Genomic DNA, 23,835 nt, shown 5'->3' with positions numbered 1-23,835 from the left:
ACAGTTAATAAAAGGCTAATGGTACATCAAGACCAGCCTCGTGTTGATAGCAGCCTATAACTTGAGATAATGTCTGTACTCGAGATGATTCATTATATTAATCACAAAATTAAAGTGTAAGTACAAGCCAGCAGGAGTGAAGGAGCAAATTCACTTAAAAAATGGTATAAAAAAAAAACCAAAACCCAAACTTGACCTTTGGGAATTTATATATTGGATTAAAAAGTCTAGAGCCAAATGGGGCACCAAATTTAAGTCTTCTGCTTTTATAAACTATGCCAAATATATGACTTGGTCATTTCCTCATATAAATTAAGCACATACTTTTAAAAATCAGTACCTATTTTAGAATCAACTCTTCAATAAGAATTTCTCAAGGGCTGTGGTTTGCTAAACATAGTGCTAGGGGCTTAGAGAAGGCGATTAAGACATAGCCATGACCTCAAATTACCTACAGTCTAGTTGTTGGAAGTTGAAGACTCGCACACTTAAGAGCAGAACAAAATGACCCTACAGAATCTACTTCTGTGTGGCTCTGGATAGGGCAGTCAGCACTGTGTTTCAGAGGAATGAGAGAGGTTAGAAGCTGGAGTCTCAGTGAAGGTGGAATTAGTTCTGATAGGATAGTGTAAGTATGAAGAGTTCAGGCTCTGATGTGTAACAGGACTGAGATTGAATCCCTGCTCAGACATTCATTAGCTGTGTGACCTCAGGGCAAATTGATGGGCCTCTCTGAGTCTCAGTCTCCTTGTCTGCCAAATGGTGATACAGAGTCTCACCATGAGGACTGAATGAGTTCAAGTCTCCCTTTCCAAACACAACAGTTCTCTTTTCCATTACTCTACCACCACCACCAATACCACATTCATTACCAGGCTCTATAGGATGCGAAGGCATTGCAAATGGACACAGACTGAAGCCAGTGTTCCAGATGAAGTAAGAGCAAATGAGTGATGGTTTGGAGATAGGAAGGGGTCCAGCATGTTCCTTCTAGACTGAGGACGTCTAGTTAGCCCAGATTAGAGAGCAGTTCTTCAGATGTATAGGGAGAGGAGGTTGAATAAAGAGGGGTGGAGATCTTTTGCAACCTCCTAGGAACGCTGTACCTTAATTCTGGAAAGATAGGGTGCCTGAAAGGTGGTGGAGAGGAATGTTGGTGTGCAACTACTTGGGAACAGGAAGTTTAAAAATTATTTGCTACTTGACTGGGTTGCAACATGGGAAGTAAAGCCGCATCTCCTCACTGTATTTTTAGCCCATTTGGCATTTTTATCACTAAGTTTCCAAAACATAGCAAAACTTATGACAATTATACTTGACTCTTCCTTGAATCTCTCCAGTGTTTCTACTAACTCTAAACAGATTTAGTATAGCTTATCCATTTTTCCCCTCCAGAATCCCATTCACATAATCATCAATCAATGGTCATAGCAAGGCAGGTAAAGACAAGTTTTGATTGTGAAAGGAAATAGGTCAGTAAAAAGTTGTTGTTGTTTTTAAAGAGTAAACATTTACTATGTCTTTAAGAGAGAATAAGTCCAAACTTATGAAAAGAAAAATAGTCTGACTCAGGATATAGGTTGGAGAATAAGCATTACCTCTATAAGGAGACTCTGGGGCTTTTCAATATTTAGGGTACTAGTATTTGTCTTCTTAATTGCCCAATGGGATATGTATTTTTTTAATCCAAGGATAGGATTAATTATCTTGGAAGAGTCTAATCTCTACCCTCATGTTTTAAACTGCAAGCAGGGAGTCGTCTTAAACATTAAGAAGAGAAGAGAAAATCTCTCCTGACAAATAAATGCTTTGAAAAATTAGATATTAGTACTAGTCAAATGCTTTTTCTTTTCAGAAATATTAAAATTGCATATTAGAATGGAAGGATCCTTATACGATGTCACAAAAAATAAGACTTTAGGAACAATTTCAGAGACAAAAGATTATATGAAACATCCAGCTCTTCCCCTTATGGGGAATTTCTCTCTCTCTTTTTTTAACATTCCAGGCTCAATCATTTCCTAATGTGAAATTACAGATTTTTCAAATTACCATATAAAAACTGCAAAAAAAATTACACTTGTGACCACCGAAGAGATAGCATATATTATCAATTTGATTTTAAAAGGCATACATCTTTTATACTACCTGTCATTTTTATAATGCCTTTTACAAATTTAATCAATACATTTTAACATTCTATATACTTTAAGTGCAATATACAATAAATATTCAAGTTTCATCTTAAACATGCTTTAGCCTTTAAATTGTTAAAACTGCAGTGCCCTTTCAATCTACTTACATAATGTCATAAAATATACATTTCAAGGTAAATGAAGTCAGCTACTTCAATTTAGTCCCTCAAACTGGTAGTAAATGAGAGGTTAACACTATGGTGCCAAACCCATTATTGAGTAAATTTAGCACCTTGGACAGCTCTGTAAAATCTTTATTGCTTTCCTGACCTGCTCGTCATGTTCTGTCTGTGTGTTCAGTGGTTCTCAGCTCTGATTGAAAGGCAATATATTAGATCCCCAACACAAACACGCTTGGGGGCTAGTTCACTGGGAGCCTAATGACATGGAGGTGAGAGCAATTTTCTGGTCACCGAAATCCAAGCACCTTGCAGGTTCGTGGCACTAACTCATAGAGGACCCAGACATTTCCTTTCTCCTTCCCATTTGCAGAAATAACTAATAGAAGCTGAATCACATTGGCCAAGCTGAGCCAAAAGTCATCTCCCCCTTAAGCCCTAAAGTTGATACCACGATGAAGGACACTTTAAAATAGGCAAGATACCATTTAAGAGAGTCACTTTCAGGACATGACATTGGGTTCACTGTCCTCAAGACTGCTAGTCTGAAGCAATGCTGAGCTGCTGACCCAACTACAGTAATGTGCCTAGTGGAAAGCGTGTCCTGGCTCCATGGATTGAAGGAGGAGGCAACTCTAGGAAGTGAGGTTCACATGTTTCACTTTCAGGGGGTTGAATGCAGATGAGACCTCTGGGCATTGAGTAAGGAGAAAAAGAAACAAGTGAATTACATCATCAAAACCTGTTATCACTAAAAATATATCAGTTTAAAATATATAGCCTACCCTGATAATTGGAATTTTTCAGGTACGAGAACTTCAAAGATACTGGAGTTTATTGGAACTTGCTTCCTCCCTGGTCCTGTGAAATTAATTAAATTAAGCACTGCTTTAAATCCTCAATGATACTGTTCCAAGATTGAAGTTCACAAATGCAGGTTCTAACTGCACCTCATCTTGCTTTTGACAAACAGGAGTCTTGTATTTTTTTTCCCTAAAATGAGAAGAAAGAAAAATGCTCTCCTTGCCAAGCCTAAACAATGACATAAATATTCATTTGAAGAAATAAATGAATATAGACCTTTTAGTATATAAACTATATACTATATATATATAAAGTCTATAGACTTTTAGTTTAAAAACTAACTTGACCCTGTTTTGTTTGAATCTTTTCAAAGAGCCAGATAAAGCCGTGAGGTTTTAATGAAAGCAGTACAGGCTGAATTTGATCTGGGGATAGGGTTTACTGTGCCCATACCATAGTAAATTATTAATTGCTATGGTCAGACAGCACTGCAAACAAAAATGTGGTAGATTATCTTGTAGCTTGCATTAAAAAATAAAGAAATTATTTCAGATGGATTGATTCAAACCCAATTGATTATATAATGTTTTTCACTCCTTATCTGAAAAATAACAGAACTGTTTTGTAAATGGGGTATAGCAGCAGCTTAAAGCATGCATAAATGTTTATTGAGAACTGAAAACCCCTCTATCTCATTTTTGAATTTAGGACATTATATATGTCATAAGTAGTTACTGCAGTATGACAACTATTTTATCTTATATTATAGAGAATTTAAAATTGAAAAATGCTAATATGTATCTAAAAGCTTGTCATTTCAAGAGTTGTTCAGGAATTTTTGAAGAGGCTATGGTGACAGCAAAATGAATGTAATTATATCCCTATTTTGTGATCAGTGTCTGCAGTATGTGAAAATTGAACAGCACTGCTTCTCCATGCAGAAATCTATTGTGTAAAATGTTTAAAGTTAAACTTCTTTTTGAAACTTTACCCACAGCCAAAAAAAAAAAAAAAAATGTAAACATATCTTCTTGCAAATCACCTCTGATAATCATACCATGCCTTCATGTTTGGTTCTCTGATAAATCTCCATTTTATATGTATCAAGCTTAGCTTTTCTTTTCACATTGCAGTATAAATGAATCTTCAGAAAATTGGGGCTGAATAAAGGAACAATTTCTTGTGGTTGGAATGAAAAAAATTACCACCACACATATTTTTGTAGAATGCCCTATATTATTAGAAACATACATGCTAGCTAAATATGGAAGTCCACCTAAATGAAAGGAGACATTTTTTCTTCAACTGGAGTGAACAGCAGAGCATAACACCTGGGAGGAGGATGAATGAACAATTGGGGAAAATGACAAACAATACTGAAATAGCAAAGAATTGCTATAAAAGAAGCAGACTCTGCCAGTCATGAAAATTGGTGCAGAGGGAGCTTCTGGGGGCAGGAGAATTCTTTTGTAAGAACCTCTGACAAAACAGCACATCACCCCCTGATCTCATGACTCTGCCACACAAGGGAGATATACAAGTGGAGTCTAATGCCACATGCTTCTTAGTAGCTGAAGACTGATTGGAAATCTCTTGAAAATGACCTGTCTGATAAGGTCATGGTTCCTGGAATAAGCAATTAAGTGCAAAATAAACACATCTTAGGGATTCATAACATGCACCAACTGACATCGATCGTAGTAATCTAGTAAATGACCTTGCAATTGTATTCGGCAATAAACATATGAGTGCTTTATCGTGCTTATGGCAGACTATTGAGTGATGTATTTTATCTTGCAGTACCAATGATGCTCACCTTTTGACTTGATTAAGTGTGTATATGAACAGGGATAAATTGGTGATTTAACACCATTCTGGAGTTCCCCAAACCCACTGCCTTTAAAGCAGTGTGTTGGCAAAGGATGGCGAGAGGGAAAGTAGAACATGATCATGTGAAAAGATAATGACATCCTGCCTTCACTCAGAGGACTGTATCTGCTTTTCTCCTTGACAGGAAGTGATACTCAAAAGGGCTGCAGATCTGGTGGAAGCGCTCTATGGAATGCCACACAACAACCAGGTGAGCCTGCTGGGTCTCGAACTTTCCACATTCAGCTGAAGCTCCCAGAGTCCTTGTTAGAATGAAAAAGCATGAAGATTATAAAAGCTCTTTCATGAGTTCAGAGTATAAGTCGTTCAGGCCTAACATGTTGCAAAGGCATTCAGTTCTTCTCTCTTCTTTTGTAAATCTTTTATTGCCTTTTCTAGGGAATAATTTTTCTTACGAGAAAAGGTACTTGATTTAAAAGGAATCTCCTGTGGGAATATAGTTATCATTGAAGAAGAGAGTTACTGGTGCTCAATTTTATTCCTCTCAGGTTTTCGAGAAAATTTAGGAGGAGAAGGGGGGCTTAATTTCTTCTCCTAAAAAGTGTAACAAGGCCTGAACATTGTCTGCTTCTCCATGTTTCTGATTCAACTTGCTCAGGAAACTACAAGTCTGAGATAATCCTTCCTTTCTTGAGTCACTTGAATCGGTCGGTGTCCAAGGGACACAGCCCTACTAATACTCAAGGAGACAAGTTGTCATGTAAACCTTCCCTTAACTTCATCCAGGGAGATGAGTTTCAAGGCACACGTGCCTGTGTGTGTGTGAGAGAGTGACCCCAGAGTTTTCTGTGTTACTGGTGGGGAAGGGAAGCCCCATACTGCGAGGTAGTATGGAGGGCTGGCTGAGTTAATGGGCTGTCAAAGTCACACAGAGTTATGCAGCCCGGCTCTGTCCTTAAGGAGGTAAGTGTCCTTAAGTGAGGTCTTCGCCTCTCTAAGCCTCAGTTGGCCCATCTGAGGTATGGGCTTGATGATGATGAGACTGAACACACAGGTTTGTTAAGAAGGTTGCAGAAGTTAGTGCAGTTAATCATGGAAAGCCCTGAGCGCAGCCTGCAGTAAACACTTGAGATGTGGTACTCCCAGGAATGTGACGGGGGCAGTTAAACGGGATGTTCCTATTACTTTTCAGGAGATTATTCTGAAGAGAGCGGCTGACATCGCAGAGGCTCTGTACAGTGTCCCTCGCAACCATAGCCAGCTGCCGGCCCTCACGAACACCTCGGTCCATGCGGGAATGATGGGCGTGAATTCCTTCAGTGGACAACTGGCCGTGAATGTCTCCGAGGCGTCGCAGGCCACCAATCAGGGTCAGGAGCCCGCCCTTGTCCCCACCCCCACCCCCGCTGATTTCCTTGCCCCTTCCCAACCTCAAGCTACCCCTCCCCATTTATTTGACACAAAAGTGTTTATTTTTTACAATTCCCCCCCCCCAAAAAAAAACGGGGATTCCTAGGTCTGTGTGTATCAGATATTATTGTAGACTTTTGGTTCTAGCCATCATGTCTGGTAATCTGGTGTCAGTGGGGTGGCTAGAAAGGATCCATGCATTTAGCCATCTCTGCATTTGACTTTTCACTGTAAACCATGAATGACAGGTCCCAAAGAGGGTTGGAATTGAAGTTCTGGAGGGGCCAGAGCCTATCACCCTCACCCAGGGAGTAGGAACCTGTTACCTCCAGGGCACATCTCTCGGATTGGGATTTATTTCTGTTCCAAAATGATAATTTATAGGTCCTGCATTGCCACTTCTCACGGGCCCACTGAGTATTTATGATCTCCTGAGAAATGTGTCTTTCACTCGCTTCCCATTTTAATCACAGAGCTAGCACCACCAACCCACCCATGAATCACTCGGCCCCTTCCCTTCGGGATGTAGTGAGGGGGCAAGACACAAGAGACCTCCTTTCCCCCAAGCTCCCAGGCCCACCACCCACCTGAATGCCACCCTCATCCTTGCTTTCGCCCCCTCCTCTCAGGTTTCACCCGCAACTCAAGCAGCGTGTCACCACATGGGTATGTGCCGAGCACCACTCCCCAGCAGACCAACTATAACTCGGTCACCACAAGTATGAACGGATACGGCACTGCTGCCATGTCCAATTTGGGCGGCTCCCCTACCTTCCTCAATGGCTCAGCTGCCAACTCACCCTACGCCAGTAAGTAAAGATGTGTGTCCTGTGTTTCTGCACATTTTTTGCTTCAAAACCTGGGCGCTGTGCTGTGTTGGCTCACTGTGCAGGTCTGCCCTGTCTGAGGGTCCCGCCCTGCCAGGTGTGGACCCAGGTGATGGGACCCAAGGCAGCACTGTCTCCAGCAGGAATCTCTGCCCTCCTTGCTCATCGTTCTCCCGTCTCTCTAGCAGAGCTTGCCTGCAACCAGAGTAGCAGTGTGAGGTCATTGTGAGAACCCAAGCTTCCAGTCAGATGGAGCTGGGTCTGACTCTTCTACCAGTCACTGACTGGTGGCCCTGAGCAGGTTCATCTCCTCTCTAAACCTCAGTTTTCTTATCTGTAAAATGGGGAAGGAACCCACTCTCCCTCCCACACAGTTGTTGTGAGATTTGGATAAAAGAATGCATGTAATAAGCTTGTCCTAATGCTCAGCCCATGGGAGATGCAGTCAGTAAATCTCGGTAATAATCATAATGATAGAATGATAATGTTAAGTTGTGCTAGTAGTTTAGCATGGTAATGACTATTTAAACCTCAAAATCTTTTATTTTTAAAGATATTTATTTAATTGGCTGCACTGGGTGTTAGTTGTGGCATGTAGGATCTAGTTCCCTGACCAGAGATCGAACGTGGGCCCCCTGCATTGGGAGCATATAGTCTTAGCCACTAGGCCACCAGGGAAGGCCCTCTCCTTTATTCTTTTAATGTTTAGATTTTATCCCCTTTGTGTTTAATATGTACAAAGGAAAAAACCAAACATTCAAACCAAAAAACACACTTTATTTTTCCCCAAAATTTGGCATGATGAAAAAATATACACAAGAAATTGTTCTTTTGTGACTTGTCCCTGTCTTAAATAAGCTGAAGTTAAAGGATTTTTTTTTTTTTTTTTTGGTCCAATGTTGTGATTGCATCTAAAGAACCTCAGAGAACTGGCGTCTTTACATATAAAATGTCATGAGCTATGTCTCTACTGTCTCTTGATTGCCCTCTGAGGATTTTTACATAGAAAACCAAGTTCATCTTGGGCAGTGTGGGTGGCTTTTCTGGTGTATGATAATTCTAAGCTCTTAGAATTTTGTGAGCTGATAGAAACTGTGTTGTTAAATGAAAGAATGGTATGATTTTTAAAAAAATGAGAGTCTCAGCTTAAAATACTGAAAATGATGCTTTCTCTGACAGTGGAAATGCAGTGTGCGCTAGGCTGTTGAAAGAGGAAAGCTCATTCTTGGCCTTTGCAAGAAATTAACTTTTGAAAGTAATACTTAGTGCCATTTACCTTTCGGCTGAATTTGTAGGCTCAGAGTGAGCTAAACTTCTGTATTTCTTTATTTCTACTTGATCTGTTTGGAATCAGCAGCTTGTTGTACATTTAAAATTCTCCCTAATAATCTGCATATATTACATCTGTCTGCTGAAGCATCAATGTTTGGGGCCAGTTTCACATTAGATTTTGATTCATCAAAAGATTGTTCCTCACAAATCTATCATTTCAGTGTTCTCGTTTCTACTCAATCAGAAAAGGTTTCAATCATGACCTGAAAATTAAAAGGTGGCATTCTTAATTAAATCAATAACCTAATTGCTATATGGTAGCAATTCAATTTAGGGCCTTGGATTGCTCTGTCTTCCTAAGCCTGTGCAGACACCCAGCGACCTGAGCCTGAGATTGCATCTGTCAGACTGTGAAACTTCCAACATTTAATTTCCATTAATTGATTTCCTCAGTGCTCACAAATATAGTATTAAATTCTCAAATAGGCTCTCAGATGGGATGGTTTTATCTGCATAAATGCAAATAAAACAATAAACAAAAAGCCCAGCTGATTTGAATTTTTGCCTCCACAATATTTAATTATTCATAAACCACTCATGTTGAAAAATTCCAAACAGAATAAAAAATAAAATAAGACATTCCACTGGTGAACACCCTTTCTGGTGTGGTGGCTGATAACTAATAATGTTATAACAAATGGAACTGCTTGACTATATTTCACCCCTTCCTCTGTTAAGGCCCCCCTCAAACTCCCCACCTCTAAATACACATAATGATCGCATTTGCCAACGAGATTAATTGCCTTCCTCAGTGAACCAGCAGGATTTCAAGTCTACGAATATTTAAAAATCAAACCTCCAGTGCAGGAGTTTTGCAATTTAAATGGGTGTTATTATTGAGCGCATTTTCACATTTACAAATCCTAAGAGATGTATAAAAATGCTGGTCTCATTAAAAGAAAAAGTACAGTTTAGAAAATGTTTGTGAAAATCCTGAGGATGGCGGCTCCCTGTTCTGCTCCATAAAACATCCAGTGCGTTTGGGTTGTGTAGTGCTGAGGGCTGATTAGAAGAGGTCATTCCCCCTGATGGCAACTGCTGTCTGTGACTGACTTGATAAGCTCTTCCCTAAGTTTCCAAAGCCAGGAGGTTGAGGGGGAGGCCACTTACTCAGGGATTTGGACTGTGATGTGCTCCTGGGAAGGGGCCTGTCCCCTGGTGATCTGTTTGCTTTGCAGGGCAGCCTCATAGACAGAGCCCTGCACTGCGGTGTGGTTCCGGGCCTCACCTTTCAGTTCACTCACTGGGGCAAGTCACTGGACTGTTTTCTGAGTCTCAACTCGCTTGGTTTGCTCAGGTGTAAAAAGGATGTAATAGGTCCCAAGTTAAGCTTGCTTGGCTATTGACATAGATGGAAAAGATGTGATGATTCCTGCAGGTGACATAGCAATATAGAATGTTTATTACATAATGTGGAAAATAATACAGTGAGGAGGAAGTACCTAGAATTTGAATTAAGTGCCTGAAAATCATTGGACAGGACTCATACTTTTCCCTGGGGTACAGAGGAAATGGAAGGTGGGTGTGTGATGGCCCTAAGTCCTGAGTGTAGAGGGCTTTCGTGTGTACAGTATCTATTTCCTAAAGTGACCTGAGATGACTAGCAACTAGTGAAAGATGAAAGGCCAGGTGGAGAGGACCTGCATCACTCACCCTCTTTGATATCCCTCAAGCAGCTAGGTTGTCTCTCTCTTTGAGTCACTAGAGCTCTCCTGTCATTGATAATCCACATCCCCACCACTCCCAGACTGTATTTACATAAAGCTTCGATCCTGCTGCTTATTAGCTCACACGCATGCATCTCTGTACAGTTCTGCAGGAGGTAGAAAGGATTTGGAACTTTGACTTGTAGTCCCTCATTAGTCACTCAGAAAGCACGTGGTGGATTATTTATCCATCTGGCCTTCTACCTACCTCTATCTGTGTTGTGGAACATGGAGATATAGTCATATCCTTCAAGAGGGCTTCCCAGGTGGCTCAGTGGTAAAGACTCCACCTGCCAATGCAGGTGACTCAAGATTCCAGTTCAATCCCTGCATTGGGAAGATCCCCTGGAGGAGGAAATGGCCTCTTCTTGACTGGGAAATCCCCATGGGCAGAGGAGCCTGGTGGGCTACAGCCCTTGGGGTCCTGAAGAGTCAGACATGACTGACACTCATACACGTACACTTCAGGAAGCTGTAGTAGCTTCATGGGGAGACAATGGACACACATACTGCCATCCATTCATTAGTGCCTTAAATTAGAATCCTGGCATTCCCTTCAACTCACTCTTCTTCCTCATACCTCTCCTTCCACTAGTGACCACACCTTCTCAGTCTGGCCACCTCCTGTCTCTTGTATCCGCAGACCCTTCGCTAGAACCTCAGTATAGGCCCTACCTGAAATACTTCCTTTGACACCTCCACCATGAAACCTTCTTTGGTTTCCCTTCCCCAACTCCCCAGAGTGGGCCATACTTACCATTGAAGCTATTATGTGATACTATTCCCTTTGTGAGAACACTCTTGCCTCCTGGCCTGAGATGCTCTAGCATACTGCCTGGCACATAGTCGGCCTACAATAAACACACAGAAGATCACGGTCACCACCAACAAAAGGAAACACATGCCAGGTACCAAATGACGAAAGCTGACAAGACCCTGAGAGTTCAGGGAAGGCTCGTGCTAGAAGAGTGGCCTGAGTGGGGTGGGCGTCAGGGTGGAGCTGAGAGGCTGTGTGTCGGGATGCCAGGTGAAGCGCTGATTTTTCTTTTCCCCTTGCCCCTTAGTCGTGCCATCCAGCCCCACCATGGCCTCCTCCACAAGCCTCCCCTCCAATTGCAGCAGCTCCTCCGGCATCTTCTCCTTCTCACCAGCCAACATGGTCTCCGCCGTGAAACAGAAGAGTGCTTTTGCGCCTGTCGTCAGACCCCAGACCTCCCCACCTCCCACCTGCACCAGCACCAACGGGAACAGTCTGCAAGGTAAGCCCCAGGCCCCACCCGAGGCCGACCAGATGCCCTGACTCACCTTCCCAGGGCCTGCAGCAGACGCGCTGCTGCTCGGGGCTCAGCCTTGGGCTTGCCTGCCCCTGTCTGCCCCCAGCTCTTCTGTTCCTGTGTGTTCGCCCTTGTCGGACCTGGCCCCAGGCCCGCCATATCCCACCTCTGCTGGAGTTGGCTGAGCAGTTCTTCCAACTCCAGCAGTTCTGCTCAGGCCCTAGATTTCCTTGAGAAATACTGTCGCCACTTACTAATGTCATCGTATCTCTTTCTTCTCTCATTCCCTGTGGTCGCCATAATCAGATCAGTCTTTTGTGGACTCTAGCAAGTTCTCCATTGCAGGGTCTCTCCTGGGACTGGCCCTCTCCTGAAGTAGGTTCCCTTCCTGTTGCCTGTGTCAGCATGAACACTTGTGGGGCTGATCACGGGGAGGGGGTGTGACGGCACAGTTAGGGCCCTGAGGTTACACCATCTTAGACCAAACACCCAAGGTTTACTACTACTGGGAACCAGAAAGCCCAAAGTGCCACTGGAGGACCCTGGTTCGTATTAAAATTGTTTGATTTCCTCCCCCTCATGGAATCTGGAAAATAAGAGTCACCAAGATTTTAGGGGACCTTTCTATTCATTGAGAAAAAAGGAACCTTTTAAAACGGGTCTACCATTTCTTACCTTCTCCTTAAGTGCTGGCACTGAGTTGGGGTATTGAGCTGCACGGCCTCCTTCCTTTCCCATGGTGGGACTGTGGGATCGGTCCACAGATTTTATAGGCGAGAAAGCAAAAGACTAGTGAGGTTAGGGAATGGCTTGACTTGGAGACAATGGTAGGTGGCAGAGGCTGGCTTCAAACTCTGGCTCCAAAGTTCTATCTCCTGCTCTATCTTCCAAGCACTATACTACTCAGAGTGGGTAAACAGGATGCATCCAGGATTCCTAAGGCAGCTGGCAGGGAAGTAAGATCAATAAAATCATCAGTTGCCATTCTTTGAGCACTGACCAGTGCTAAGCACTGCGCCTGCTTTATCTTATTTAATGCTCACAACTTCCTGATGAAACACAAGGACAGTTATGGTCTCCCTTGTACAGAGGGTAAAACGCAGGCATCACTAGAGAAAACACTTTCCCAGAGGCATAGGCAGAAACAGAGGGGATGAAAATAAAGCTTCAGGGTCTGTGCCCCAACCCAGTGCCCCACAGAACCTTCCTTTCAGTGGCCGGCTTGCCCATCTTCACTGACAGAGCTCAGCCATGGAGGTCGAGAGCAGTCAAGAAGGCAGTCTTGTTTCTTATTGTCTGTTTCTTTATACATCTATACACATACTTTGTACTGATGTAAACTTACATCCATTCTCTCGAAGACTCCATAAGGGCAGTACTATTCCTGTTATATAGATGGGAAACGAAGGCCCAGTTTGCTCAGGGTCCCGTATCTAGTAATGATGGAGCCAAAACTGAACCCCCTCTGTGTGACTCCTGAACCTGAGCTCCTCCTGCCTGTGCCTTTCTGACTCCAGAAGGGCTCTGCCGAGCACTGCTCAGAGACCTGCTGGCCAGTCTGTCCAGCACAGGCAAGGTGAGTGCCCATGCCCTTCCCTGAAACATCCCCCAGTAAAGCCATCTTCTTAGAGGGAAGAGGAAGATACTCAGGCTCTGGAATAACATTTCAGGCAATATTGTTTGTGATAGGAAATGCCCACCCCTCAAAAGGGGAGCCACCCACTTATGCAAGTATCTTTTTCAGCTAAAAATAATGCTCTGTCACCCTGACTACACCTCCAGCTGGCAAACTGAGCATGTAATGCCTAAGTGAACATAACTTATAATGGGTTTAAATAAGGATAAAAATGTATGGAAAGCAGAAATCTACCATTCCTGAGCTGCCAATCATATCCCTTGTTAAACATAGATTTGACGTCAGGAAGGAGGTGTAATGGGGTTTGTAATCAGCCATGGAGCAGGTGGCATGTGAGAAGAAAAGGCCCATGGCTCTTGAAGGGTCACTGACTGAAGTGGGAAGCCCTTCGGTGAGGCCAAAGGTCTTTTCATGCCGTGTGGATCAAGGAGGGAACAGGAAGGGTCTGAAAGGAGGAACTCAGCCCGAATTTTAGAACCTCCTGGATTAAGGGAACTTCTGGTGGTATAAGGTGTGTATATGTGTGTGTGTATACTTAAATAATGATGAGATGGCATCAAGACAGGGCCACATAGAAAGTGTGTGCATTTGTCACCCCTAGAGCGTTTCTAACCCAGTCTGCACAGATCCCAAAAGTACAGAGCCTGCCTCCCGCTTCTGACCTGCAGCCTCTCCACCCCTGCCTAGTGCACAGCGGGAGGCTCTGGGGCATGTAACTCCGGGCACACTTGTGCTCGGCTTGCTGTTGTGGATGATACTGCTCTTCCCTTCTAGTTGAGCGTGGGTCCTGGTGGTTTTTGTGTTACCAATTCTGTTATGCACCAAAGGTCCTTAGTTTCGGGGTGATGGCAGCAGAGGAGGTATGAGGAGAGAAATTAAAGTCACAGTAACTGACACCAACTTGCAGGAAGCTCTCCTCCTCCCCGCCCACTCTGCTCCCACCGTCCACTCACCAGGCAGGGCCCACCCACCTGGGGCTGCACGTCTGTCCTCTGCATGCTTTCCCTGCAGATGTGGGCACCGGGCACCACTGTTTTCAGGGGTCTCTTGCTGGGGGCCTTGGCTTCTGGGAAAAGTAATATTCTGACAGTGGGCTACTAGACCCGAAACCTAAGAATTACTTCATCTTCAGCTTTCTAAATTTCACTTCTATTAAAAATTTAAAAAAGACATAGGTAGGCTAGAGAATTGAGGATGATAATCTCTGAAGTGTGGTATTCTCCTCCTCCTTGTCTGTTACAGTAACAGCTGTTTCATTTGGACCCACCTTGTTCAGAATTGTGATCATTAAGACAGGGCAAGTGACAAAGGAAGAGTTGGTTAAGCAAATTGACCATATAAGCAAGATTAGAGGTGACACAGTTAGGCTGTTTAAGTGTTTTAAAGGTCTATTTACCTCTAACTACCACTCTGCTAATTGTCCATCATTCTTTTGTTGTTTTTTTTTAACCAACTCCTTAGAGATCCATTTCCTTAGCAGCCCTTTCTCAGCCTCCTCTGGTGACAGCACACATTTATTCCCCAACAGATACACATTGTGGTCTCACATGATGGTGATGACAATGGTCAGAGCCATTAATGTGGGAGGGCTTCTTCCCAGCCTGTCGTCTTCACTGTCTCATGTGTTCCTCCCAACCAGCCTTAGATAGAGGCTGTTTATTGTCCCCATTATACAGATGCAGAAACTGAGACAGAGCTGAGAAGGCTTGTCCAGAGTTATAGGACTAGCACATCAGGGGAGCCTGGGGTTAAGTCCCAGCCCAACTGACTATTATGTCAGTGTGAAAGTGTTAGTTGCTCTGTCGTGTCTTGATTCTCTACAACCCCATGGACTGTAGCCCACCAGGCTCCTCTGTCCATGGGTTCTCCTGGCAAGAACAGTGGAGTGGGTTGCCATGCCCTCCTCCAGGGGGTCTTACCAACCCAGGGACTGAACTTGTGTCTCCTACAACTTCTGCATTGCAGGTGGATACTTTACCGTCTGAGCCACCACGAAAGCCCCAATATAAGCCCCTATGTTAAACTAAATGGTCATATTCAAGCCACTGAGCAACCAGCTGTGGAAGTTCAAACGAGGGAAAGATTAGGGAGAATTCAGACCAGCCTCGTGGAGAAGGTTGACTTTGAACTGGACCTTGGATGAGGGGCAAGTATGATTCAGGCCCAGGGAGATGAGGTGAGGGGGGAGGCATTTTAAGCAGAAGGATTAAGGTTACCTGAGCCAGAGTCCTGTGTGGTAGCCACTAAGCCACGTACCCTCCTAGAGCACAGGTACCAAGAGGCAGGGAGAAAGGGTAACAAGGAAGGCCTTACCTGAGAGTCCGGAGCGCCATTCTTATGTTTTAGAATTTTCAGTTTCTCCTATGACTCCAGTTGGTTTTCTCTCCCAGGTAGGTAAAACCTTTGACAGTCCACCATTTGTCTGAGACATCTGTAGGACAAACTCTTATCTATCTCAGTATTTCTGGAGTCTCATAAGATGTTCTGTTTTAAAAAAAAAGAAAGAAATGGTTATGGTAAAACAAACCTTGAAAATGGCGCTTACTCTCTTGGAGTCACAATGCGTGCAAGTTTAACTAAAGGCTCTAAGACACCCTGCAGCTAAACAGAGAGTCTCCCTCTTAGTTCTCTGCACTTATTGGCCCATTAAGACCAGTGAATGTCCTATGAAAAACTGTAAAATTTAGACATATTTTGGATTTAGAGATAACAACACAGAGAAATCTCCTTCCATTCTTATCAAGATGTCATTGGTCAGTCCTGATCTCAGACTCCTCAAGTGTGTCTGTTATCAGAGGCCAAGACTTGAGTTACCTCATATGTTCAGTTATAGTCCTAGAGACATGCTTTCCCTTCTCCTAAAGCTGGGCCCCTGAAGCATGGATTCTATCTAATTCGGGCCCCAAAGGATTTCATTAAGAGATAGGCAGCCCCCAGAATGCTGTCACCATATCATTGGACCTGCCCCAAAGGTGGGGATTTTAAACCCTATGTTCCGGACAGTCTCCGCAGTGAAGAATTAAAAACAAAAGGCCAGAGTCATTTCACAGAAATCGTACCCACATAGTGCTTTTCTCCCCTTTCCCCACCTCGCTGGAGCACAGGCTAGCCAGCCCCACCCAGCTCTCCACAGTCTGGGAGCACATCTCCTGGAATTGTCTTCTGCTTGACACACATGTTGAGTTTGTGCAAGCTCGTCCCCGTCCTATTCCCAATTAGCTCCGCATCCTTACACATGTGGTGGTTTGAGGACGATCACATTCCACCCTCTCACTCCAAATTCCTCCTAGCTCAGCAAAACTTTCCATTTTGTCTTTGTTCTTATCCAATCAAAAAATGCATTGCCTCTGAAGCCAGTAGTTTTCTGAGTTTCTGTCAGGGAATGTGATCACCCAGCTGCCAGGGGGATGGCAGGGCCACTTTGGTCTTGTGATGCCCTGGCACACGTTACTCGCTGAGAGTGGGGGGGGGTGTCATGTCCTCATGGAAATCTTCATGGGCCCCACTTGGGCAAGTTTGTGTGCCAGCAGCATTTCTGGAACATTCTAAGCCTCTAACACCCATCCATCTCACCCACATAAGTAATCTTGAGGATTACGGCACAGACACAAGAAAAACAGCTTCTAACATCCCGGGAGCTTCCCCGCAGTCATGCAATGAGGTTTCTTTATTAAAAGGCCTCTTTAGAGTGCTTAAACCCAGAGGCCACAAATGGGACTCCTTGCCCAAAATTTACTCATCAATAAGGGTTCTGCGTCTGGAGTTTAGGAAGTGATGGAAGAGATTTAGGGAGCAGTAACCCCCTGATGTTACATGCAAAATTCTGGGTGTAAGCATCTCCGAGCCTTCTTCTTGGACAGAGGTTCCCTGGCTTCCATTAGACCCCCCTCAGAGGAGTCTGAGGGCCAATGGAGGAGGAGGAAAGTGGGGACAGACCACAGCCACCCCTAGACACCCCCAGACTGTATGCTTGTTTATTTGACTTTGATTTTAAATTTTTGCTAACACATCTAAACGGGGCTATTTTACGTTTTAGAGAATCCCCCTCTCCACCTTCTCTGGAAGTAGTTCGGAACACGTGGTGGCTCTGTGGAGGCATTCTCACGTGGCAGCAGTGAGTGCCACTCACGCGACAGAAGGCCTGACTCTGGCCGAGCCACCTCAGTCCCCACAGTGGGAACCTGGCTCACTGAGGATGCCAGCCTGGGCTCTTGACGTGCTGGAGTTTTTAACCCCCGTGTCCCAGATTAAGAAACACTGTTAGCTCTGGACTGGCAGCATGTTAGTTAGTTAGCTTTGCTTTATAGCTTTTAATGTGGCCGTAATAGAAGTTTCATCTTATTGATTTAACACATTATTCAGGTATCAGAACACTGAGTGGGTTTTTTTGTGTTTTTTTTAATTCTGGTCATCTAGAATTTAAAAAAAATCCTGATGTTTTTAGGGCCCCATTGATAAATTTTGACTGGGTCCACCAACCCAAATGAGCAGGAATTTTGTCCATTTTCCCTTTTGCTTTGTTTGTATCATATGGAAACTGCCTGGTGATCAGGCTCTGCTCTAGGAGACTGCTAAGCACACAGGCTAGATTTTGGCAGAAGGCATAAGGAGACACTTGTTTTGCCAGAGGCCTTAGCACTCCCTTGGGAAGGTCTGCCAAAGGTGCCTGGACCTACCTTCAGCCTGGAAGAAAAGATCCTTAGGGAGGCAGCACCATGCTGAGCTCTCACTCTGCAAAGACCCTCTTTCCCAGTCCATCCTCCTTGCCTTTGGAGCTACAGCATCTTGAATTCTCAAGGCTTGGATTGAAATACCCAGCTTCCTGTGTCAGTTGAAATCTAGGGCTCACTTGCATCTTAGGGGCACGCTGAATTTCCAATGGATCCCAAATCGTTGGGAGTTTAAATTGGCCTGCATTTGGCAAGAGACACTTCCTGTTTCTAAGAAAAATGGCTTATGAGGACTTACAAAAAAGACTCTAGGAGCTTTTGGACTGCAGAATGGCTCTTGCAAAACAACATTTGGATGATTTACGTGTAAATGAATCAGAAACATGTGGATTAAATTTCCTTGTGAATACAGATGTGTTTAAAAATTAACGGAAAAAGTGTTTGGCAAAATGTTTTTTTAAAAATTGAATCGAAAATGTCAGGGGGTGGGGGAGGGGAAGCAGAGGCTTGTGGGGCCCACAGCGCTCAGAGCCTCACCTGGCCTTCACGTGTCTACTGAAGGCTTTGGGGCTCGCTTTAAAAAAGCCCATTCTTGCAGACGTGAGAGCTGGGAAATTTAGAGGGTCACTTCCTAGATGCAGTCACCACTGACAAGGACATTAATTTAAATTTAGAATTGCCAACAAAAAGAAAGCAATGACTTCCTTTCTCCGCCTGACAGGATGCTAAGCCATCACTGAGAGCCAAAGATGGCTGCCTCTTGCTTCTAATGTAAGCACTGCTCTCATCTCCACATATTTCAAAGTTGCCCTTCTGAACTCTGCACTTGTCCCTTTATTCCTTATACTCATCAAGTGAAGTGTTCCATGTTGGACAGTACCTAGTTGATATAAGGAAACACAGCCCAGAACAGTTCAGCAGTTTGCACTAGGTCACACAGCTAAGTTAGCAGCAGAAGTTAATAGGAGCCCAACTCTATGAGGTCTTCACTAGGAGCTTATCAGGACTAAGCACTTCATATTGGTCGTTACATTTAAATCTCCCACAACTCTGTAAGTATCACGGCACTAGCAAATACACCCCATTCCTAGCCGACGAGGCAGAGAGGTTCACGGAGACAAGTAAATAACTGGGTGGAGAAAGAATTGGCAACCCACTCCAGTATTCTTGCCAGGAAAATCCCATGGACAGTGGAACCTGGTGGGCTCCAGTCACAAAGAGTCAGACACGACTGAGCATGCATGCAAGCAAGCAAGCAAGTACCTCTGGGGGACTTACTCAGCAAATGGAAAAGAGGTGGAATGTGGGCCTGTGGGATTCCATGCTCTTTTAATACAACTGTGTGAGGCGTCCTAACAATGCTTTGCAAGATTTTTAATTCTACCATACAGCTTTCCCTTTGCCTAGGATCTCCTTCAGCTTTCCTAGGGTAAAGTTTTCTAGAGACATGGTGAGACCATTGCAGAAACCTTGACTGCAGCAGAGGTATAGGGGACACCCTCTCTCCCCATCCCCCTGGGAATGACATCTCCGGGAGCTGGCTGCTTCTCACCCCAGGCCTGAGGACTGAAGTGGAGGTACTCAAATCGCCACTCTGGTCCTCCGTGCTCAGCTCTCATGCTAATACAGGACACAGGCAGAGCCACGGTTTTTTTGTAGCAATTGCTGGCTGTTACGGTGGACCAGTTTTTCATTTTATATTTTGGAAGTGAAAGCAAGGGGAAAAAAGAGTGACAAATAGAAAATTCCCACTCTTTTGCAAGTGATGGGGCTCTAATTTTTCCAGCAGTATTCAAACTCGGACTTGCCAGTTATGTCTTAAAATTGAAATCAGATTTGGAGGGGCGTTTAGGATCGTCTGTTAAAGACACATACACTCACTGATAACACTACATTCTTAATAAAGTACATGTATATTTTGTAAGTAAAAATTCCTTCCAGGGAAGATGAGAAAGCTCATTTGTGGCTAATATTCCATGAACATAGTGGTGTGTGGGTGTTTTTTTTCACTCATCTTTTTTCTCTTTCAGTAGAAGTTTTCACACAAAAGCCACTGACTCTTGTCTTCTCTTTCTACAGCAATATCTGGCATGATTGTTCCTCCCATGTGAAAGAATTGCCTTGAAGAATTTTATTAATGAAGAGGTTGGATTCTGCTACAGAGAGTTATCTGACACAAGTCCCAGAGTGGAACTTTTAACTCAGGCCTTTTTAAGAGGAATCACAATAACTGCAGATTTTTAAACAAACAATATCGCCGACCTTGCAAATACTGAAATTGGAAGGGATCTGCTAATGCAGGGTGTTGGTTACAGTTGTACCTCCCGCGTCCTTGGGGGGATATATTTATTCTGTGTTGATAAAAGCAAATCCACTTTTTCTTTCTTTTTTTTTTTTAAGCTTAACTCTGCAATTACTTGTCTTTTATAAACCATAAAGCTGTATACAAGGGACACTATAAATAAGGCTCCATGTTTTAATTTATGATGTTTTTAAAGCTGTGTAAAAGGAGAATGAAGTGGTGATATTTACAAAAAAGTTAAAAAAAAAAAAAAAGCAAAAAAAAAAAAAGCTTGTATGGGACAGAATAGGAATGCCAGTTAGATTTTTTAGGAAACTAAGGGTCGGCTTCTGCGCCTTAAAGCATATCAAGTGGTAGTTACTCGGACAGTGCATTTCCAGTATCTAACATGCCACCCCTTAGCAGTGCAAGCTTATTTTTCCCTTTCGTATTGTTGTCTTAAGTAACTGTGTAAATAAATGCAGCCTGGAAAGTTAACCAGTGATGTAAGTGATCACATTTTCCCCTTCTACTCAAAAATCCAGTGCCTCTAGACAGATGTTAAAACTGCATATTTAAACCTGATAGCACTCTCTCTTTTGCTTACATCAACTTCTTCTGAAGCCAATGGCCTCTCGAGAGCTTGGAGGCACACACACTGTGTGATAATCTCCTTTGAGACTGCATGGAACAGGGTCAGGCACAGAATTCCAAATCATTCCCTCCACTTAGTCATCAAGCCAAAATCCCAGTAACACGCCGCCATTTACAAGGTTCAAGTTGACTCATCCTAAAGGCTGACTTCATCCCAATCCTCCAACACAGCAGGTCTTTCAGATTTCCCATTTGAGATAGCGCCTCTATCGGTCGACCCTTACTATTTGTAACATAGTAGACTGAGACAACGGGTTAAGTGCTTTGGAATCAAGAATAAAAGGAAACTGGGAGAAAGGAGAAGGTTGAGACCTCAAGACACAGTTTTCTGTTTGATGGGAATTTTTGCTCTCATTATCTGGGAAGTGTTCTTACAACAGAAGTTAATGGCGAAGATGCAGCAAAGCTCCGAGGATGCATTTGCCTGATACTTTTTTCTTTGCTGTTGTGTTTTTGTATGTAGTTATAAATACTGTAGATTTTTTGTGATTTTTTGCCAAAGTTGTTGTTCTATTTATACATTTTAATGTCTTAAGACAGTTTTTCAATATCATAAAAAAGATTTTACTGCATATTTTGCAAAGGAAAAAAAAAGCTCACTACCTTTAGCTTGCACATACTTGCAAAATTAATTAAAAGGCTTTTTGTTTTAAAGGGGATTTTGTAAGATATCCATATAAATAATGTATTTATCTTTGGAATTTGTACATTGCTTTCCCCTTCCTCCTCTTCCTCTGACTCCCAGTTTATTTTATTGTGTATGTTTGCTATGTGAAAAGTGCGTATTTGTTTGGTCACCTATAGTTAGCTGTTTCAATGTGATTTTTAAACATTTCATTTATAGTTATTTTTAGTATTGTTTTAAACCATGCTTCATTTTTTTTAATTTTCACCCAAAAGCCATTGTCTATTTTTGTATTATTTGTAAGTTAAGAAGTTTTTTCCAATTTATGGCAAAAAAAATAGTAGCATATTATTCTTGTAGCATTTAGTTCCGTAGATTAAACAAAAATGTATCCTTTGCTTTGGAAGCTTACAGAAGAAAACCCTAATGCTGTTTTACTCTATTAATATGCATGGAACCTCTCCCTTTGGAGTGACGCATTTTGTGCATTAAATTCCAGGGAGAAACTTCATAGAAATCAATGAACATACTTTCTTTCCTAAGTCTGCTTGTATATTTCCTCTGTCTTTCACATAAATATAAACCAGCAGATTGGATGCCTTAACAATGCAAATCATATTCATTTCACTTGTACATTGTAACTGTGCACCAGAACTGTCAGTCATCACTAACATTCTAAGAAAAAAGAAAAAGAAAAAAAAAAAAAGAAAAAAAAAGAAATCGAAAAGCACAAAAGAACTGTTTTGTTACCTTAAGATAATGTAACTTTTTCTAGTAGAGCAAGAAAATTTACAACAATGCTGCAACTGTGCATGCCCCCATATGGATTTTGCAATGGTTTTCACTAGACTGTCAGAGTGCGATTTTTATGGGTTGGGGCGGGTAGGGGAGGGGTGTTGCGGGAGGGAAGGGAGGGGAAGAAAGCTGATTTTTCTTGGTGAGAAATAATAATGATAAATAATAATAATAAAACTGGAAAATGTAAGCAAAGTGGACACATTGCTTCTCGGTACTCAGAAAGGTTGTCTGAATTCGTGTGGTAAGCGCTGGCCTGAAGATGTGTACAATTTAAAGCCATATTTTGTCTGGTGAGCCCCTTAACTGTTTGTGAAGGACCCTGGGTCAGCCAGTGAGGTGTCCGGCTCAGACCCTGGCGACAGACACCACCCATTGTCAGCCATTGTAGTGGTTAGAACTTTTCTTGAAAGTCCAAAGAGCCTTTAAAATGTGTATAATTTGTGTTTTGTTGCCTCTATTTACATTTGATTAGATGAAAAGACATTCTGGCCCTCTGACCCTCTCTCTTCTACATGGAACTTTTACAAGTAAAAGATGTTCCCCTAAATACAGAATATGGCTTTAAGAAGAAAACAAAATAGAGAACTCAACTAAGATTTCAGTTTGGGGGGAAAAATACAGCTTCTGGATGACTGGATTGCATAACACACCCTGGCCTCACATTGTACTAGGATGCAGCTTAACGAAGTCATCTCTAAATCTAACCTTTCACCTTCCTATCAGACTTTTGGAATAGACACACACTGTACAGTTCAATCGTTAGAGAACCTAACTACTGTAGAGATTATTATAATTTTTTTTTTTTTTGCAAACATTCAAGCTGTAAAAACTTTTCAACTTTCACAATATTTAATTAAAGTTACTTCTTGTCTGTGATGGCAGCTCCTAGTTGTGTATTCATTTCTCTATTTTGGATGAGCCCAAGTCCAACATAATGTAAAAAGGTCTGTGTGTGCAATGGCGTGGGGCCAGTGTTATCACCTAGAGAAAATCAGCAAGAGTAGTCCTGGGACACCCACTTTCCCTCTTTGTCAGTCCATGGGGATTTGCTAATCTGGAATGCAAATTGAACACACACAGCGTACTGCTGCCCTCTGCTGGCAGCAGCTGGACACACACTGCCCATCCTGGTCTGAGCCAAGAGCCCCAACGATTACACTAGGCAAGCAAGGAGATCCCCCTGAAGTGACTGAATTATGAATCTAGGATCTGGCCTCTCTGGAAAGTCATCCTCCATGCTCCAAGCCTGAACCAAGCTCTTAACATACCACTGCTAATTAATCCCAGTGAGCTTTCTGGTCAATTATGTGCCCTGGCTCACTGAGGAGGAGGCGTGTGTGAACACAGAACTTTCCATGATCTATAGTTTTAAATCCCATGTTGATAAGACATTTTTCCTGTTGGAAAAAAACAAATTTACCTGGGGTCAAACATTCCACAAACACCCAGTAGGCACCTACTCCTGTAAAACTGTTTCACTTTAATTTCCATCATCATCATAAGTCTCTCCAATTGCACATTCAATGCTTTCCCTACTTTTACAATTATTGGACATGATAAGCTTAATGATGCTTATAAAATGCCTCAAAAACTCAGCAAATAGGCCATGCACCAACAGAAACTTGATGACCTGAGCTGCTAGGTCATCCTGCAACCACCATCAGGATCATTTGT

At 42.9% G+C, this 23,835-nt stretch overlaps 2 protein-coding genes across 23 annotated transcripts in view; one reads left to right on the top strand and one right to left on the bottom strand.

Moving 5' to 3' along the window:
- The window catches only part of EBF1 (EBF transcription factor 1), a 427,626-nt gene extending 405,543 nt beyond the window's left edge, over positions 1–22,083 (top strand). For 13 of the 20 annotated variants that reach the window (XM_081500503.1, XM_081500502.1, XM_081500500.1 and 10 more), the window contains 5 exons: positions 5,133–5,198; positions 6,141–6,318; positions 6,988–7,167; positions 11,288–11,482; positions 19,883–22,083. In XM_081500503.1, the coding sequence (XP_081356629.1) occupies positions 5,133–5,198; positions 6,141–6,318; positions 6,988–7,167; positions 11,288–11,482; positions 19,883–19,914 (651 nt within the window). In that variant the 3' untranslated portion in view covers positions 19,915–22,083. Of the gene's footprint in view, positions 1–5,132; positions 5,199–6,140; positions 6,319–6,987; positions 7,168–11,287; positions 11,483–11,803; positions 11,872–19,882 lie in introns of those variants that run through there. The other 7 variants (XM_081500511.1, XM_081500510.1, XM_081500506.1 and 4 more) reach the window with 4 other exon arrangements.
- Positions 1–23,835, bottom strand: part of LOC145510122 (uncharacterized) — an 838,825-nt gene that overhangs the window by 6,728 nt on the left and 808,262 nt on the right. For all 3 annotated transcript variants that reach the window (XR_014056718.1, XR_014056721.1, XM_081500527.1), the window contains 3 exons: positions 15,447–15,617; positions 12,173–12,442; positions 10,981–11,074 (listed from right to left, as the gene is read on the bottom strand). Coding sequence is in view for 1 of the 3 variants with exons in the window: in XM_081500527.1 (XP_081356653.1) it covers positions 10,981–11,074; positions 12,173–12,235 (157 nt within the window). In the remaining 2 variants the exon portion in view is untranslated. The remainder of the gene's footprint in view (positions 1–10,980; positions 11,075–12,172; positions 12,443–15,446; positions 15,618–23,835) is intronic.

Source organism: Giraffa tippelskirchi, chromosome 6 (assembly GCF_054371585.1).
Source record: "Giraffa tippelskirchi isolate mGirTip1 chromosome 6, T2T-mGirTip1v1.2.pri, whole genome shotgun sequence".
NCBI classification, from domain to species: Eukaryota; Metazoa; Chordata; class Mammalia; order Artiodactyla; family Giraffidae; genus Giraffa; species Giraffa tippelskirchi.
Note: the sequence above shows the minus strand (reverse complement) of the source record. Positions and strands in the feature narration are given on the sequence as shown.